Source organism: Lissotriton helveticus, chromosome 3_1 (genome assembly GCF_964261635.1).
Source record: "Lissotriton helveticus chromosome 3_1, aLisHel1.1, whole genome shotgun sequence".
Lineage (NCBI taxonomy): Eukaryota > Metazoa > Chordata > Amphibia > Caudata > Salamandridae > Lissotriton > Lissotriton helveticus.
In genome coordinates, this window is record NC_136061.1 from 1,776,460,364 (window position 1) to 1,776,479,111 (window position 18,748).

Sequence of the window (18,748 nt, forward strand, 5' to 3'; positions counted from 1 at the left end):
TGATGGGTCCAAAAGGAAGCATGGTAAATTGAACCGCCAATAGCAAATTGGAGCCTGCAAGCAAAGGATGTGAAAATTGGTTTCATGCAGGTCCAACGCCAACAGTCAGTCTCCAGGATCCAAGGCAGATAGAACCTGGGCCAGTGTGAGCATCATGAATTTGTCTTTTTGCAGGAAAGCATTGAGAGGACAAACATCCAAAATAGGACGAAGGCCTCCTTCCTTCTTCGGCACACGGAAGTAGTGGAAATAACATTCAGTCCCCACTTCCGAGGCTGGCACCCTTTCTACGACTCCATTGGCTGGAAGAGTCTAGACCTCCTAGCACAAAATAGATAGATAGTCTTCCGAGAGATGCTCTGATGAAGGTGGAAGGTGAGGTGGGTTGAATAGGAATGGCAGGGTGTAGCCCCTTTGAACAATTTAAAGAATCCACCTGTCGGATGTGATGCTCTGCTACCCTGAAGTAAGTGGCTTACCATGCCTCCTATCAGATGGCTGTGTGCCGCTAAGCGTGCACGAACGCGTTTCTGAAGTTGCCGGCATGGGGTGTGGGATTGGGAAGTACGTTGGGAAGTACGTTGCCCCGGATGGCCTGGTAAATGTCTGTTGGGCCCATTGCCCCAATCTCGAAAGGGCTGTAACACCTGAGCAGGCAGCAGGAACCTGACACTGTTGATACCATAAGCCATTGGCATATCTTAGAAAAGGGAGAAACTGTTGGGGGGTGCGGACTGGTGCTAAACGACTTTAAGAGTGTGCCCTGGCTCGGCTCTCCTTAAAATGTTTCTTGGCCAAGTCTTCCTAATTGAGAAAACAGGAGGAGCCATCGATGGGCATGTCCACTGGGAATGCCTGGACATCCCTTAAGAAGACAGTGGATCTCATCCACTAGTAGCACCAGAGCACCATACTTGTTCCAATAGCCCTTCCTAGACAATAAGTGGTGACTAACCCTGAAGTGGATGAGACCTCCCCTATAATGCCAAAGGGGCCCTGGGTGTAAAGTCCAAGCAAGCTGGCGCTGGCGGCCCTCAAGGATAGGCTAGTTGATGGGAACATTCTCTTTCTAAACATCTCCATACATTTGGATTGCTATCAGGAGGAGTAGTCAGAAAGACATTAAGATTAGACACTTGCACCATCAAACTTTCAGAAGTTGAATACTAGGTTAAAAACTCAGGGTCAACTGCCGCTGGTCTTTTGCAGTGTGACGTGACAATTGAAGGAAGGGTCAGAACATGGCTCCGCCTACGTTCCCAAGAACATATTAGTGAGGGCTTCCCTGAAGGGTAGAAGAGGTTTGGTCGATGCCTGATAAGGCTTAAGTACCTCAGTAAGAACATTTGTTTTTGTCTCCAAAGTTGGGAGGTGGAGATCAAGGACTTTAGCAGTTCTCCTAATGACTGTTGCAAAGGATGTACTTTTCTTTGTTGCTGGTCCTGGGAAGCAAACCAACTCAGTATCGGGTGACATATCCAACCCACTGGCATATTTCAGATCTATGCACCAGTTATTTTCATACTAGGGTGGGTCAAACTCTTCCCCAACACCTCCATTGTCCTCTCCATATGGCTCACTTTGGTCAGAGTCTAAGCCCAAAAGTTGGTGTATTTTCTGTGCATGAAACGTTTAGCATCCAACACTATTAATATTAACCCTAAACTGGTGTAGGACGTTCCGGTAACTCACACTCATTGGGACAGCAATGATCCTACAGTGCTTTAGGCAAATGTATTACACTTATTATCTTATGCCACAGGTTCTGTTGCGTCCTTTTTTTTTAAAAAATAAGTCAAGCCCCCTTGTATTCCAGATTTGCATTTTTGCCATTCAACTATCTTATATGCTTTTCTGTGCTTATATGCTTCACGCGCACACACTCCCTGCCAACACTGCAGATTATATCACACTGGATACTAGTTAGCCTTTATCTACGCTCACTTTATGCCAATGCACATCTCTTGATGTTCAGGTCTGCCTTTCCTGTACCTGCTTGTATTTTATTTGAAACATGTAATTGCCTGGATCTTATTTTTCCACAGTCAATATGTGACAGTATGTACCCCATGTGTAACATTTGTATCCGCTATCGTCTATGTGAAGTGCTCTGATACCCTCTGGCCAAGTTTGCACTATATAAAACTCCATAAATAAATAAATGTGTGAGAGGTATTAGCTGCATCACATTAGGAACTGGGCACAGCCTCAGACGAGATGAAGTTGGTTTAGAGTTAGATACCACATTAGGTTGAGGATCCACCTCCGGCATCAGTGTTGACGTGCCAGGGATCGGCGCAGATTTTGAGTTGGACCTGAAGTCAGCACAGACGCTGGAGCAGAACCCAAAGAGTGCCTAAGTGGCACAGATGGCGCAGATGGCGGAAGTCTCCTCTGATCCTGGGGGCCAGAAGGAGCCGGAAGCATGGCAAAGATGCACACCATGGTCTTTCTAAAGCCTTTGACCTGATGCAATGTTGCAGACAGACCCAGAAACTCTTGGTGAATCAGAACCTAAGTCAGAATTGGCTCCTTGATGGAAGAGGAAAAAGACCTGGAGGCACACCGGTGCCCTGACACCTTCTCCAAAGATCAAGAGGGGCAGGTAGCGGCTGAGTCCCACTGGGCTTCATGCATTTCTTCTACAGCTTTCCTGAAGGCTTTGATCACGAAGAAGAACTGCAGCGCGAACAGCTTTGGAAGAGGGATCTGCGTGGAATATTGCAGTGTTAAAACACAGCAAGCTTTGCGTCCTGGAATCGCTTTCAGATTAATTTGGGCACAGTCATTGCAGGCCTTGGAGTTGTGCGCCAAACCTAAACACCTGAAGCAAACTCTGTTGAGATCCGTCATATAATACACATCAATAAGACCCTACAAGACTTAAACCATGTTGTATTAGAGGGTGATGTTCCCTTGCACACTGTAAGAATTTACAGCGAAAAAATCTCTTCAAAGAGTAAAGTAAAACAAGAGCATCTGAATGCACAGAAAGAAAGAATCAGACCTAACACACAGATGGCACTTACATGCGGCACAGCTCGTCACTTCTATTTTGCCGCCTACCATCGCAAAAGAGCACTGCTTTTTGAGTTTCCGCATCCACTATATAGTGTCTGGGAATATTCACAAGGTGAAGAGTAATCATACCTAATGGACCACAATGCAGCATTAACCAAATTAAAATAAAAGCCAAAAAACACACTACAACAAAAATATTAATTTGATGATCCTCTTAAAAAACAAACTCAATAATAGCCCAACTCATTAATGAAAGCATTGCCACGCACAATTAAATCTAACTTTGTCCAAAGAATTCTCAAACACCTCAATCACAGCGAACAAAACATCCGGACTCAATCTTCCCGTAGTTAGTAGCCCTGGGTAACACAAAATCATGTCAATACTATATAGAGTATGAGAACACCTTAAAATTAAGCAAATAAATTCAATAGACTTTGTTCACTTGAATGACTAAACTCTGAAGCAAAAATGGATGATCATGATTTGAACTGCACCAACTGCTACTGTTGATGAAACACCTTGTTTATGGGAGCATAATATGTAATCTTAACTGCAATGTAGTACAAATCTTTTTGCACTGCAGGCACAGAGGTAGTCTTTGGGAATGAGGGGTAAAAGCAACAAAAGGGTAATGACTGCAAGACCAGGATTATAATGCTGTGCATCATTTTTTGAGCTGTTTAATAACATGCAACGTTTGCAAAGCAAAGTGGAGCAAACTTGTTGATGCACTTTTATGAAGCTGTTAATTTCACATTACAACATTCTGCTACATTTTTTACTTAAAGACATCTAATCAACAACCATTATTAGGTTTGAAGATTTGTGAAGCACAACAAAAACCCAGAGTGTATCCCGAGGTTACATAAGGAAAAGAGGAAAGACAGCAAACTTGAAGGAAGAGGCTAGTCGTTGAATAAATGGGTTTTGACCTTTTTTTCTAACATACAATTATTTGGCATTAAATTACAAGAAAAGGGGACGTACCAGAGTTTGGAAGCCAGAACAGAAAAAGAACGACCACCTAGCAGTGTCTTAAGGAAGCGAGGCACTCTCAAAAGATTGGCAGATTGAGATTGTAACCTGCTAGCAGGAAGATCAGGACGTAAATTACAGCTAATAGACCGGGGACCTGGGTTGTTGACCACTCTGAAAGCCTTGAATCTGTAGCGCTGATTAATGCGGAGAAAATAAAATTCTGGTAAATGAGCAGAGACAGATGTAAACATTGGGAGAGCCAGAATGAGCCTTGGTGCAGAATTCTGGACCATCTGGAGATGCTGGATCAGGTAGCTTGAGTTACCACGATCCAAGCAAGAGGTGACTAAAGAGTTAATCACAGTTTTCGAGCACAAAGAAGGAAGACAGGGAGTGTTTTTTAAAGCATTCTCAGAAAAAGTAAATACCACCACCGAAAGTAAAACCATCACACTCGGTGCCACCAACCATCAGACCATTCAAAAAATAAATCGTAATAACTTCACTGCTAAGCAAATCATTAATTGCACGGAATACTGAACAACCTATGGTATTCTATTAACCGCATGCGTGCGGGCGGAATTCCGCCCGTACGCTGGGTTTTTAAAAATCGCACTTTACGTGACGAGCTGGGCTCGTCATGAGCGTGCGAGGAGGCTACGCCATGACGAGCCCAGCTCGTCCTGAGCGTCGAAGGGGTTAAAAAATGAGGAGAAAAAAATCAACACCCAAACCAAACTCACCAAGAAAAGACAACGCTATATAAAAAAAAAACCACTACCACACACACCCAGAACACCAAAGGCTGTCCATGACAATGAGTGCCTCTCCAACAGCACTTTACAAAATGAAAATTCCCATCACCTGCTGCTAAAAGCAATGCCATATGCTACAATAACCAAAGGTACAGAACACCACACGTCATCCCACCAGTTAATTGCCTTCAACTCTCACTTCACAGAACACACCACATTTAATCAGTGTAGAAGCCATTGCCATAGGATTGGCTATGCAATTTCCTCCATCCCAACAGGACCAACCCTTCAAAAATGTGAAATGCAACACAGAACTCACAGTGGAAAGCCACAACTGGTAAATCAAAAAAGGCACTCCATCACCATTCAGCCAATACAGCACATACACTACACAAAACCTGGTTATACTAATCCATTCAAATAATGCTGAACAACTCTCAGTCACACAACCATTAAGCTCATATAATACTTTAGACATTACACTGCATTTCACTTCTATACATTACTAACAGCAAAACACCCTATAACACTCCAATATGCTACAGACCTTATGCAGCCTAACTTGACAAAAAATAATGTGCATCCACCACCTTCAAAGCACAGAAGTCAATCAGCAAAGCCAACCTGTCCATCTTTTTCCCACTTGTGTAGAAATACTTCAAAAATTATATGGTACAATCAAAGTCAGACAAGATATTATTATAGCCACCCAGTAATCTTCAATCACAGCAAGCAAGTTTTCACATTTTAACCGCAAAGTGCATAACAGATACAATACGCACCACAGGGCTTCATCACCAACCAACACTTACACACCCCAGATAAAACAGTGCATTAGAAACCAGCCTCATGTAAGGGGGGGCCCAAAGTGGGAGGGAACATACATAACGCTACAAAACCACATGAACGGCTGGTTCCATACAAACGCTAGTAACATGATAAAAGTTGCGTAAATCACATTTAAATCAATGTACTACTCTTCATCTAAAGCGGGGGAACTTCAAAGTCCTTCTCACCTTATCCCTCACTGCAGAAAAGGCAACTCTACTGAGGGGTCACCCAGACTAACCCAGCTTAATAAATGAACAACCAATTCTATTCAACCATTCGCCAGACTAGTAAAATGGCTCAGGTCAACAGACCCAAAAACAAGTTAGCTACCACACTTATAAATCAGGTCAACAGCAGAGACGGCCATGTGCACTACAAGCAAACTGCTACTTAGGTTAAAACCCATTATAACCAGGTGATTAACCGCCTTTGGTTACCTGGGAACCCCGATCAGCTACTTCTTCTCCTCCATCATAAACATATCCATCCACAGCAGCACATTACCTTCTGGAATAAACCACCAGCTGACCAGGAAGAACTCAGCAACTACAGACCAATCTTTCTCCTGCCTTTTCCATCCAAGGTAATGGGGAAACCATTAAACGTCTATATGGCGCCCCTGGCACACATCCTCAGAGGCCCTGAGATCAACATGGTTTCCTTCACAGACGGCACCCAGCTTATCCTCTCCCTCATCCAACTAAAACGCCACCAGGACCAATTTCACAATATTTCATGATCAATGTGGACAACTGGATGAAGCAGAACTGTCTGAAACTTAACAAGGACAAGACAAAAATAAAACCTTTTATTTGGAAACAAGAGCTCCGCATGGGACTACTGGTGGACAGCAAAACTTGTATTCACACCCACAACCTACAGACCACGCAGGGAACCTCGGAATCATCCAGGACAACAAACCAGAAATCACCAAGCAGGCGAACGCCGTGTCCTCAAGTGGCTCCCCAAGTATACAAGACGAACAGTCACCCAAGTCCAAATAACCAGCAGACTGGACTACGGCAACGCACTCTACGCCGACACCTCAAACCAACTAGTTCAAAGGCTATAAACGAGCCAGAATGCCATAGCCAGACTCATGCTGGACAGCCCAACATCGCTTGCATCACCCCACACCTCTGAGAACACCACTGACGACCCATACAGGAACAATGCCATTTTAAGCTACTCATCCACGCCTACAAAGCCCAAAAAATGCCAGACATGCATAACTCAACAATAATCTTCACTTCTATCATCCTTCCAGACCACTGCGCTCAGCATCTCTCACCCTCACATGAGTTCCTTGCATCCATCAAAGACTTTCCGGTGGACGGTCTTTCGACCTACAATGCAGTTAAATCCTGGAACAACTTCCAGCAACACATAAGGATGTCCCTCTCCCTTATTGACTTTCGCAGGAAGCTAGAGACCTGGATGTTCAACTGAGAGTTCCACAAGGCCTAAACTCCAGCTTTGTAGCTGGATACCCTCATGGGTGATTAGCCGCGATCTACAAATCAAAATAACATAACTAACATAACTTATACTAAAAAGATTGTTACATTTCTTTAACAATTATGAAACTGTCCATGAATATACAACCAACTTAATCCAAAAGTCAAGCAGCACTACCAAATGCACATAGTTTCACCCAACAATCTTACAGAAAATGTAATCTTATTCCACCCAAACATAATACTCATTAGAAACAGCCCACTAAACTCAAAATCCAATCAAGGACGCACCAACTGCTGAACACTAATGTCAATAGCTACCATGTTGTCTATTATAGTTAAACTTAGTCTTTCACAACTTATTATCTGACACCTGATGGCTTCTCAGCTAATCCAAGAATAATCAGTTTGAAGTGATAACCAAATAAGACCCATTTTCTCTCTACTACTGATCTTACTCCAACATCACAGACCAGGCGTGACTCCCATCAAGGTGCAAATAATGTCAACAACCCTTTGGAAAAAATGCCAAAAAGCCTACAAACCAGATACTGAACCCAGTAATCTGTGACGCGCATGCCAGTTCAATGTAAGTAAAAAGCAAAGCAGAACTTACCGGCAGGCTGGAAGGCCTTGTCTGGAGACTCATTTCATCTTGCCCTCCTTTACTGGATGTCATGGAAGGGGTTGAGGATGCTTGGGAACCAAACGAGTCCTGTGATAATTCCTAAAATACAAGAGTACCATGAGGGCTGACAAAACAGACTAAACCAGATGCGCGTAACGAACCACAAATGATATAACATTTAAAACAGTCATGAACTAAAAGTGCAAACATTAGAAAGTTACTGGGATGATGATTCTTCAAAGATGATCTCCCAAGCATGATTTGAAAAAAAATATATGCTGTAGATGATGTCTGGCCATCACAGCCCCAGCATACATAATTGGGCATGCCCAAATAGCCACGTATTAAGAATAACATTAACCCATAGAGGTATCCTAATGAAAGCCCCGCACCTCATTAGTCCTCACAGTAGGGCTGAAACATGTCGGTATAACACAGGGTCACAGGACCCTACCAGTCCTCAATACGCATGAGATATTGTTTTTAACTTTCTATATCTTCACCACTAATAAAGGGATACCTTGGAGAAGCTGAGGGATTTTTAATCTCTAGATAACCCCACTGGTCACCCTTCTTGTAAGTGCTCCCTGGAAGACGGTAGGAGTCAGGGTGAACCAGATGATGAAGCATGACACTATTAGGGTGTGACACTGACACCCACCCACCCACCCACCCACCTACCTACCTACCTACCTACCTACCTACCTACCTACCGGTCGCCAGTAGGTAGTTATAGTTAGGACCTAGTTTCCATAGGAAAAGCTTTTTTTGATTTGCCAATAACTTTGGCGCCGTTTGACGAATCTTCACGACATTTTTCAAAAATAATTGTTCTCTCAGGTCAGCTTCGGTCTTGAAAGTTTGGGGGTGATTCGTCAAGGGGGTGGGGCTGAGAAAAAAGGGGGGTCCCAAACATGTTTTCTCCATGTTAATTTCCACAGGAAACTTGAGACACGACTACAGCCTGAACTGTTGAACAGAATAACACCAAATTAGGCAGAGAGATCGCTCTTGGTCCAGGAAGCATGCTTTTTTTTTATGGGGCAAATCCGTTCCGTCGTTTGAGATATTTAAACATTTACAGATATCGATATTTGAAAATTGTGAGATCTGATTGGCCGAGCCCTCCCGAGCACGAGCTTGCCTCTGATTGACTGCCAACACTTCAAATCGGAAAGTGTTGGCAGCCATTTTGTGCCTAGGACTGAGTGAAAATGAAAAAGGTGAGAGATGCATTACAAACAAGAAAAGGGGGCCGGGTATATACACCCCCAGGCCATAAAGCATTTTCATTTTTCTTTCAGCCGAGGTCGCCACTCTTCGTTTTTGAAAGCCCCCAGTGGGCCAGGTCCCTAGGGCAATTTTATTAATGTAGCGGATGCTTATGGGGGCCCCCGCAGACCAAGGGACCACCACCTCCCCATCGCTTGATAATTGGGGGGGAGGCACTCGCGACCCCCTTCCCTCCCGCAGCCCCGGGGACCGCCACCTCCCCAGGACTTCATTTAAATAAGCGAGGGGGGCCTCCCCCCCCCCAAGCCCTAGGGACTGCCACTTCCCCGCGGCTGTAATAAATATTTAGGGGGGGGGGGCTCAGATCTCTCACACTGTCGCAGGGACCACCACCTCCCAGGGGCACTCTATATTTCCATTCCATTCCAACAAACTTTATTTCGGTCAATATAGACCATAAGAAGTACAAGATAAAAAAACAGTTTGCATAGATAAAAACATATATCATAGAAAAATACACAGCAAGTTCTCAATCCTACTTTGTGGGACTTACTGTAGGTAAGAAACAAGTTACTAACCTGTGACTACAGCTATTCATATCTTATGGTCAAACCTGTCAAGGCACTGTAATCTCTAAAGCTACTATAGCCAGGTGGATAGCGAGTGCAATTCAATTTTGTCATAACAAGGCTGGCAAGCCATTATCAAGGACTGTGAGAGCGCACCCCACTAGACCAGTTTCGGCATCAACTTCTCTATTTGCGGGAGTGCCACTTGAAAAAATCTTCAGAGCTGCTACGAGGCATACGACTGACAAGTTTGCGCAGCATTACTGCCTAGAGTCATCACAACGTGCTGACGTATCGGTGGGACCAGCAGTGTTTAGGTAGCTATTTTCATAAGGGAAGCCTCTTTCAGGAAAGGTTTGATTGCATGAGATATTAGATGCAATCTGTGTCTTTTAAATGTATCCATGCATATTTGTTTTTTTACTACTTTGCTCCCTAATGCTGCAAGTATTCTATAACATGTTTCATGTTCAAATCTTTGATCTTTGGATTAGTATTGCATGTAACATTATTATAGCACTACCCACCGTCCACAAAGGTGCTTTTCTATGACAAACATACATGTCTACATTATACGCATATGCATGGATATGTTTACATGTATGTGTGTGTGTGTGTGTGTATATATATATATACATACATATATATACACAAACACACACATATAAGTAACTGCTTACTATTATGATTCAGGCATGTGAATCTATGAAAGATACCCCAATACTGGATAAGAAGCAAGTTACTTACCTACAACTAGTTATCCAGTATTGGTATCTTTCATAGATTCACATGCAACCCACCCTCCTCCCCAGAGAGGCACCTCTAGGATACAGTACTAACTACACTCGTGCTGGAAAATCTGAGGGACTCAGCCTCGCTTCGGAAGGTTCTAGAGGGTGCTGGTTGGGGATTGGCTGAGTTTTCAGTTTGGTCCTTCTTGTAAAAGGAGACTAAGAGGCTATAGAGTATATGGTCGCTACCATAATAGCCTATGGAAAGGTACTATTTTTTACTTACTACTTTGTTATTAATGTACCATGGGGCTCCCACTACGACGACGGGGAATGATTCAGGCATGTGTATCTATGAAAGGTACCCCAATACTGGATAATTGGAGGGGTAGTTGGCCACCAAGGTTGACATTGGGGGCTAACTATCCCTCCTGTTATCTCCAGTATATCCCACACAGTGGGATTGCTAAGAGGTGTTCGGTGGCCACGCTCACCTTTCACCACCACTCGGCAAACATGACTGCTAGGCTATTTATATATGGACACTAGATGTGCGAAGGCCTCTCTTCCTCTGTTCTTCCAAGTACCACACTGGGAATACTGTCAGATGACTCCCCACAGCCTGAATAATTATAATCTCAGTAACTCTCAAACAACCTTAAGAAGGGAATAAATAATTGCCATATTTCTAAATAAGATTCATTTCTATGTTACAGATCACACTATTTATTACATTTTATCCCCACCTCTTAAGCTATTATCTACGTAAGCATGTAGACAGCAGTGACCAATCTGACCAAACCACTCATGGAGACAATATATGCTTGACACAACCTCAGGTCCTACCTGTGGGGGAGGAAATCGTTGCTGGGAGTATGTAGATGACTGCTGCTGCTGTTGTGGTGGCTGCTGTGGATATGGAGACTGCTGTGGATGCGCTGAAGGAGCTGGAGGCTGTGGCTGCTGCTGCGAGTAAGAAGCCTGTGACTGTTGCTGAGCATAGGGAGGCTGAGTTTGAGGATGTTGCGGCGGATGCTGAGGTGGATGCTGGGTTGGATGCTGGGTTGGATGCTGGGTTGGATGCTGGGTTGGATGCTGGGTTGGATGCTGGGATGGATGCTGGGAAGGTGTTTGTGGAGGGGCAGGCTGTTGCTGGCCATATGGAGATGACGATTGCTGATGCGAAGGCTGAGACTGTTGCTGTGAGTAAGCAGGTTGGGAGGACTGGAGTTGTTGAGACTGAGGTTGTTGTTGTGGGTAAGGAGATTGGGAAAGGACAGCTTGAGTCGGTGGTTGAGAATATGGTGCTTGTTGCTGCGGATGGGAACTTTGCTGATTGTAATATGGAGACTGGGCTTGTTGCCCATACCCGCTCTGCTGTCCATATGGAGGAATCTATACAAAGGAAGAAAGACAAAAATCTGAAAATTATGGGCAGGAAAAAAGCACAGCTCTCTGTATTACAGATTATTATGGCTAGAAAAGTTATTCTCAACAGAACAATGCCTTAAGAAATGTGAAATAAACTCTTATGCAGGCAAAACATTCTCCAACTGAGGAACAAAAAGTTACATGGCCTCTCGTTCATGAATGGAAATGCAAGTCCCTGACCAGCAACGTTAATTACACAAAGGGGTAAGAAACAAAAATGTAATCAGGTTTTACAAAAGACAACAGACACATGAAAAGTTTATTTACCTCCGGTAATGCTCTTTCTTGGTGGACTCTATCTACCTGCAGATCCTCACCTTTTGAATATACCAAGCGTTGTTTGAGTTCGGAAACTTTTTGACAGCTCTCCACACAGGGAGGGGTTGTTGGCTCCACTTCAGCACTGTATGCGGTGAACATGTGACATCACTGCAGCCATAAAGCACCCCTTTTAGGGTGTTGACAGTTTACGTCCGTTTGTTACACGTCTTCAAGGCAGACGGATAGAAGTAAAATCAGGAAGACAGGTGCAATATTTTTTAATCATGTAGGGATCCCATCAAGAGGACATGTGGGATAAAAAGCCATGCAATAGGGAGGCTGGCGATCGGTAAGCAATCTGCAGGTAGATAGTATATCCACCAGAAAGAGTGTTACTGAAGTTAAGTTACTTTTTCTTCTGATATACACTTCTACCAGCAGATTCCTCACCTTTTCAATAGATTCCCAGAGCAGTACTCAACCAGAAGGTGGGTGCATGGCTGGACTGAGTGTGCAAAATTGCCTCCCCTTCTCACATCAGAGTCCAAACAGTTATACTTGGCATGAGTGTGAAGGGAAGCTCAGGTAGTCCCCTTGCAGTGGTCTGTTACCGCCCCTCCTCCCGCAAGCGGAGAAGTAGAAGAATTTGCTTTGGTGGAATAAACACATACTTTCTGGAGGTTCCTTGCGCGCTGAAGCATGGCACATTTTTATGCACAGGATTATCCATCTTGATCAGGTCTTCTTATGGATTGCCTTGCCTTTCAACTTCCCCACATAGCCCAAGAAGAGCAGATCGTCCAGTCTGAATTCACGTGTTTCCTCCAAAGAAAAGCTGTCCGCTCTCTTGGGATCAAGTCAGTGAAGTCTCTCCTCTTCCTTAGGTGGATGCTGAGGAGGAAAGACCTTTGGCAGGGTGATGAATTGGCTATGTTGAAAGTGGTAAGTAAGCACCTTCAGCAGGAAGGCAGCCCTGGTTCTTAACACTAACTTGTTTGGAAAAAAGGAAGGACGTTTGACACTAGAATCTTCTATCTTGAGGTGGTGCTGAGTGATGCTGTGGTGGTGCTGAGTGATGTTGTGGTGGGGTAAAGCGATGCAGTGGTGGCGCTGAGTGATGCTGTTGGGTCCCTAAGCGATATTGTTGTGGACTTTAGTGATGCTGTGGTGGTGGTGAGTGTTGCTGTAGTTGAACGCATTGTACAGGGTCGATTCTTACCCCCCTCACCAAGACGAATTCACCCTATCAACTTTCATTGTGCTCAGTCGCTGAATACACCAGTGCAAGATGGCAGTGGCATAAGTTCTCAGAGCTGACAAACGTCCTGTTTTTTCATTCGTACCCCATTGTCCAATTAATTAATTCTGTCCCAATGGCTGTACATGGTGGTGTCGACATACATCCACTCTGAACAGACTTCAAATAAGAAGTAAAGATTATAACGGAAACACTGGTTTGACTGGAAGCACGCTCGGCAATTGGATTCGGTCGCAGTCCCTAAGCAAGGAGGCACCCATCTAACAAACGAAGCAGTACACAGCAACGCATAAAGTTAACCTCTTTACATATTAAATTGTATTTATGCCATTGTTAGTCACCAATATTCGAAATCAGTATTTTTATGACAATACCAAACATGTATATGCGTGGCTATTTTTATATGTTTACAGAAACTGAAAAGAGAGCACATTGACGGTAATACTATTAGCAGTCACTCTTTGTTTTTTCTAATTTTGCCGGTAGTTTCACATTAAAACATTTTTTGTTTACGTTCTCAGGCATTTATCAGCATGCAGAATACTTAAAAGTAACACGGCCACGCGGCCGTGAAAGCGATCGCGACCGTGTGCTCTGTGGTGGGGGAGGGGCGGAGCGAGTCGCGCTGTAAGGGTGATGGCCGTGGCATAAGTTCTCATATATTTACAGAAACTGAAAAGAGAGCACATTGACGGTAATACTATTAGCAGTCACTCTTTGTTTATTCTAAACTTGCTTGCGCGGCCGTGAAAACGATTGCATGCTCTGTGGTGGGGGAGGGCGGAGCGAGTCAGGCTGTAAGGGTGCCGCTAGGAAAGCCAGATGGCTGCTGCGCGCGTTCTCGCAAGCTTGAGGCCACACAGAAAGATTGTGGTCGCATTTTAAAATGCCCACTCACTAAAAGTCTCGATAGAGCAGCGCATGCGATGGCTCAGGCGAGACCTAACAAGGTAACCGAAGGCAGCCCATAGACAGGTGCGCTTTATGGCTTAAGTGACGTAACGAGTAACCGAGGTAAAGCCAGTATCCCTCACCAGTGTGGCCAGCTATTGAAGAGTTTCCAGAAACAAACTGGGGCCTGGGATATTCAAAAGGAAGTAGATATATTTATCAGAAATGATAGGCTAATTTAAGTTGAAGGGCTTGTTATTTGCCCCCTGTCGTCATAAGTAGCTGGGCTGTCTGCTCTTGGATACTGTTTAGTGTGCTAACATTTTGGTACCAGAATTTGATGTTTTTAGCTGCTCACCTGTTGAGCATATGGGATATTTCCCATAGTACCCTGTGTCCTGCCCTGCATCATAGGGTATCGTTGTGGAGTCTGTGGTCCATAGGGCTGTCCTGGGTAGCCATGCCCCTGCTGTGGCACCGGTGAAGGTCCCTGCTGTTGTGAATATGGATTACTCGCTCCGTATGGCTGAGGTCTCATCTTTCCCATCTGATCCATTGGGCTTGATGACTGCAAACGAAAGCAAAAAACAAAATGAACTACAGAAGATTTAGCTGTACATAGAATAACACATATTTAACGGTTTACAAAATTCTGCCAGAACGATTAAACAATACACAATCCAATGTAGCAAAAATAGCCCATGAGACACAAACATCTGAACCCAAGCCCTTAGAATATGAACTCTAGTAAGAATGACTACAAACTGCCTGTGGCTAAGAGGATTATGTCTATAGACATATAGTGACACAGCAGATGTTGGAGAGTAAATCCTTTCTGCATAAAGACACTTTGAGTGAATCCCTGTTGTATTTACAAGGCACACTAATGTTTCTCAAAAATCATGTGTCCAAAAGTCAATGGCAAGGCAAAAAGAAATGTTATGACTTGGCAATGGTCTCATGTTCAGTTCTTCATTGATATGGCAGGTAGGACTTAATTTCTGCCACCCCAAAAATGGAGCAGGTTGATAATTGTGTCCATACACCAACAATACACTTTATTCATTATTTACCAGTAGACATGTAATATTCAATCAGTTTCTTAAGCAGGTCAAAATATGTTGAAGTGTCAGCCTTGATAAGTGGGAAACCATTCGTACACTAAAAAAGATCTTGGGGGCTATGAAACGTTGTACAATAAGTGAGAAGTAAATCTGATGAAGAATCCTACTCTCGCAAAAAGTACGAAACAGTAAGCCAACATAAAATTCTAAACTCTTCCATCACTCTTTATACATCCATCCACTATAACAGACAGCCTTTGAAAAATTACCTGGCAGCACCCAAAATTGCAATTCTAAACTCTCATCTAACACAGCAAATATAAAACTAAATCCCTACTCAAATCTCAAAAACCATTAACCAGCAAATATGTCTGAGAAATAAATGCCCAAGCCCTTAAAGATTCAGGGCCTCATGTACGACTGATTCATTTTGAGAGTCCCGAACTGTGATTTTTTGCAACGCACAATTAGGACTCGCAAACTGCGATGTACAAATGTGTCTAGAGACCTAATGGGGTTGCAATTGACCTACCTCATCAATATTCATGTAGTAAGTCGCAAATTGCGACCCACTGGGAATCGCTAAATACACAGGGATGGTGGCTTGCTGGGGACAGCAGACCACAATGTCTGTTTCAATGAAGCAACTCATTTTTTTTTAAATGCAAGCACATTTTCCTCATAGAAAAACGAGCAGCGTTCCCCCTCAAAAAAAATGTAAGAGTTAGGCAGCGGTCGCTGGGACCATTGCCTGCTCTTAAACATTTTCGCTGCCACACACAAAGGGGAAGGGGTCCCTTGGGGATCTCTTCCCATTTGCGACTGGCTTATCACTCTACTTGAAGATGGTATCCAACTGCGGATGTTTTGAGACCGCATTCCAGTCGCAAAACATTCTTACATCCCCCTGTGACTAGCTATTAGGCAAGTATGCCATTGACACGCCTCTTCCTAATACTGACTCACAACCCCTATTTTGCGTTAGTACATGGAAAAAGCCTCTTTAGCGGCCGCAAACGGCCCAATTCTCCGGTTGCGACCGCTAAAACCTGTCATACAAAGGGCCTAAGTGTCAGCATCAAGTTCGCCCCGGTCTACGGAGCTCCATACCAAGATCTCTTTATTGACAGTGCCGGATAGGATATTCTCAGAGGAGGTGTTACAAACCATCTTCTCAATCCAATCCTGTTCTCATCTGGTGCAGTCATTCTTCTGCATTAAATTAGTGCAATGAAGCCTTTAGTGGTGTGAAGGTACTTTGTAATAGATACGTTGTAAACTCTTACCCTAACAAAACAAATCAAGAGTTGGCCCCAACAGACAGACAGGAATTTCCTCACACAAAGAACAAGATACACATGATTGCACCAGTGAATTAAATTTTCGGTCGAAATAACCCAAACCTCGAAAAAAATCAAAAGTCTACACAAAGGCATTTAATTATAAACTCATCCCTAACCTAGGATGCAAATCACAGAAGACCCTTCCTTGCCTGTATAATATAAAAATAAAGTAAGAGCATAAACATTCAATTATTGAGTCAACGAACATGCATGTATCGCATCCCTTCCTGATTGAGTGCGAATTCCTAGTTGAGAACTAGAAGTACTTGGCAGTACTTACTACACCATGAGAGATGTGTGTGAGCCTGTCTTTTTACGAGATTGGGAATAAAAGCTCCAAGACAACTAACTACTTGAATACGTACAACAAGCATTTACAATGCAACGGTTTCGCCTTTGGAAAAGTTAGAGCTATTGGCATTGTAAATGACAACATTTGTATTTATGTGTTGGTTTTGAAAACAGATAAATAAATGGCATTGTCATTTACATTGCCAATAGCTTAATCTCTCGCAAATGTGAGAGTGAGATAAAGAAGCTGGGACTGCATGGTGGTGGATGAAACAAGCATGAGGTTCATACGGTACAGCGTAGGCCTGCACCCCCACAACTCCTCCTGCCACAATCACGTTCCTGGCTTTACTACTCCGGTACTTGTGTCTTTTGGAAGTGCTCTGAAACATATTCTGAGTATCATAAAATGAGTAGGTAAAATAAACTTCAAAAGGTAATAGGGTGGTGTTGAAAGTTATTTTCAAAAGAGTGGGTTGAGTTCGATAAAGTTTCTTTTTTGTTGGCAAATTGTGCTTCTTCTAAGAGTTTTAGAAACAAATACGGGGTGGTTTAATTGTGCTTCTTTAAGGCGTTTTAGAGACAAATACGGGATGGGTTGATCTCATTTAACAGGGAAATGGGGGTGGGGGCTACGGCTTACGAGTTTAAAAACGAAGCGCATGTTCACAAGTTTTTGTCTGAGGCTGTAACAGTAGCTGCTAACACCGCAATCCTCATGGCAACGGCAGACGCTCCCTTCAGCCCGCCAACCCAACGGCAAAGAGGTCTAGCACAACGATCCTCCCCTTCAGCGGTCTCCAATCGCATGCGGTAGGTGAAGCGTCAATCATAAAACCTCTGGATGCTCATTGCACAAATACATTGTGCGTGTCACGTGGTTATACCCACCTTATAAACAAACCTTTGGAATACCGAGAGAAGCCGTTTCCGTGACAACCTGTTTTATCAACCAAGCTTTTAAAAAAAAAAACTGTTCCAAACCGGCATGCCCTATTACATCTCTGATTGGTTAAAATCTGGTTCGGCAGAGGTCGTAGTGCGAAATCGGCGTTTTGTTGGTTGCATAGACTGTCATTCGCTTCATGCAACTTTAACAGTGGGTTTGGTTGCGCGAATAGCGTGTACATCAACAGATTCGAATCGTGGCGGAAAGAGCGGTGGGGAAAGAAGATACAGGGAGCCATGGACGGACGCAGAGCAGGGGGAATGTCAGGAATAGATCGGTGGGAACGCCTGGGTGTGCTGACCAGCATTGGTAAATGGTTCATGAGATGTTATATATATAGCTTTGAAAGTCAAAGTATGGGGTTCTCAGCAGAGTCCTGAGCCTCGCTACGCCAGACACCACATTCATAGACCGGAAAGGAACCTGGAGCAACCTCGTGACCCCCGCTGCGAGTTTTCTGCCCCGGAAGCCTCACCTTTGTCGTCCACAGCTTGAGATGCGTGAAGTCGACTGGCCCTCAGCGCCATCTTCGCAGAATGACGAAAACAAACCTCTGAAGAAGAAAAAAAAAAGACAACCGCCCACCGCCGCAATGACGACGTTAAAGGGGCGGGATGAGTAAAAATCGCGGGAACGCCCACGAATCTGCTCCGGCAATTACGGACAGATCTGTCTTCCAATGGCTAGCCTCCATTTATGGAGCTAGCCAATGGAAGACAGAGGCGGGAGAAAGCTCCATACTTGTTTACAAAAGTTTTTGCCTGCGCGATACTGCTTGCGCAGTAAACGCCAGGCGAAACCTAAAAAGAAAACCACGCAGTCTTTCGCAGTGAGCTAAATCCGATGTTTAACAAATTTCCACAATGTTGATTACATATCCATTTGTTTCCCTCATCTCCTGCATTTTACTTCAGCACGGAACTGTTATTTCAGGGGTTGGTTTGGTAAAAGTAAAAGTGTTTTGTCTCTGAAAATGTAAGGCTGTTTTGTTACTGGAAAAAAACACTCCCCTGTGGCCTGCTTAATATTGTACAAATCACCACTTCAAGTCATC

At 43.9% G+C, this 18,748-nt stretch overlaps 1 protein-coding gene across 1 annotated transcript in view; it reads right to left on the bottom strand.

Moving 5' to 3' along the window:
• The window catches only part of ARID1A (AT-rich interaction domain 1A), a 579,170-nt gene that overhangs the window by 456,272 nt on the left and 104,150 nt on the right, over positions 1 to 18,748 (bottom strand). Inside the window, exons 2-4 of the mRNA XM_078682637.1 lie at positions 14,406 to 14,615; positions 11,053 to 11,601; positions 7,662 to 7,772 (exon numbers count right to left, since the gene is read on the bottom strand). Of these exons, the coding sequence (XP_078538763.1) occupies positions 7,662 to 7,772; positions 11,053 to 11,601; positions 14,406 to 14,615 (870 nt within the window). The remainder of the gene's footprint in view (positions 1 to 7,661; positions 7,773 to 11,052; positions 11,602 to 14,405; positions 14,616 to 18,748) is intronic.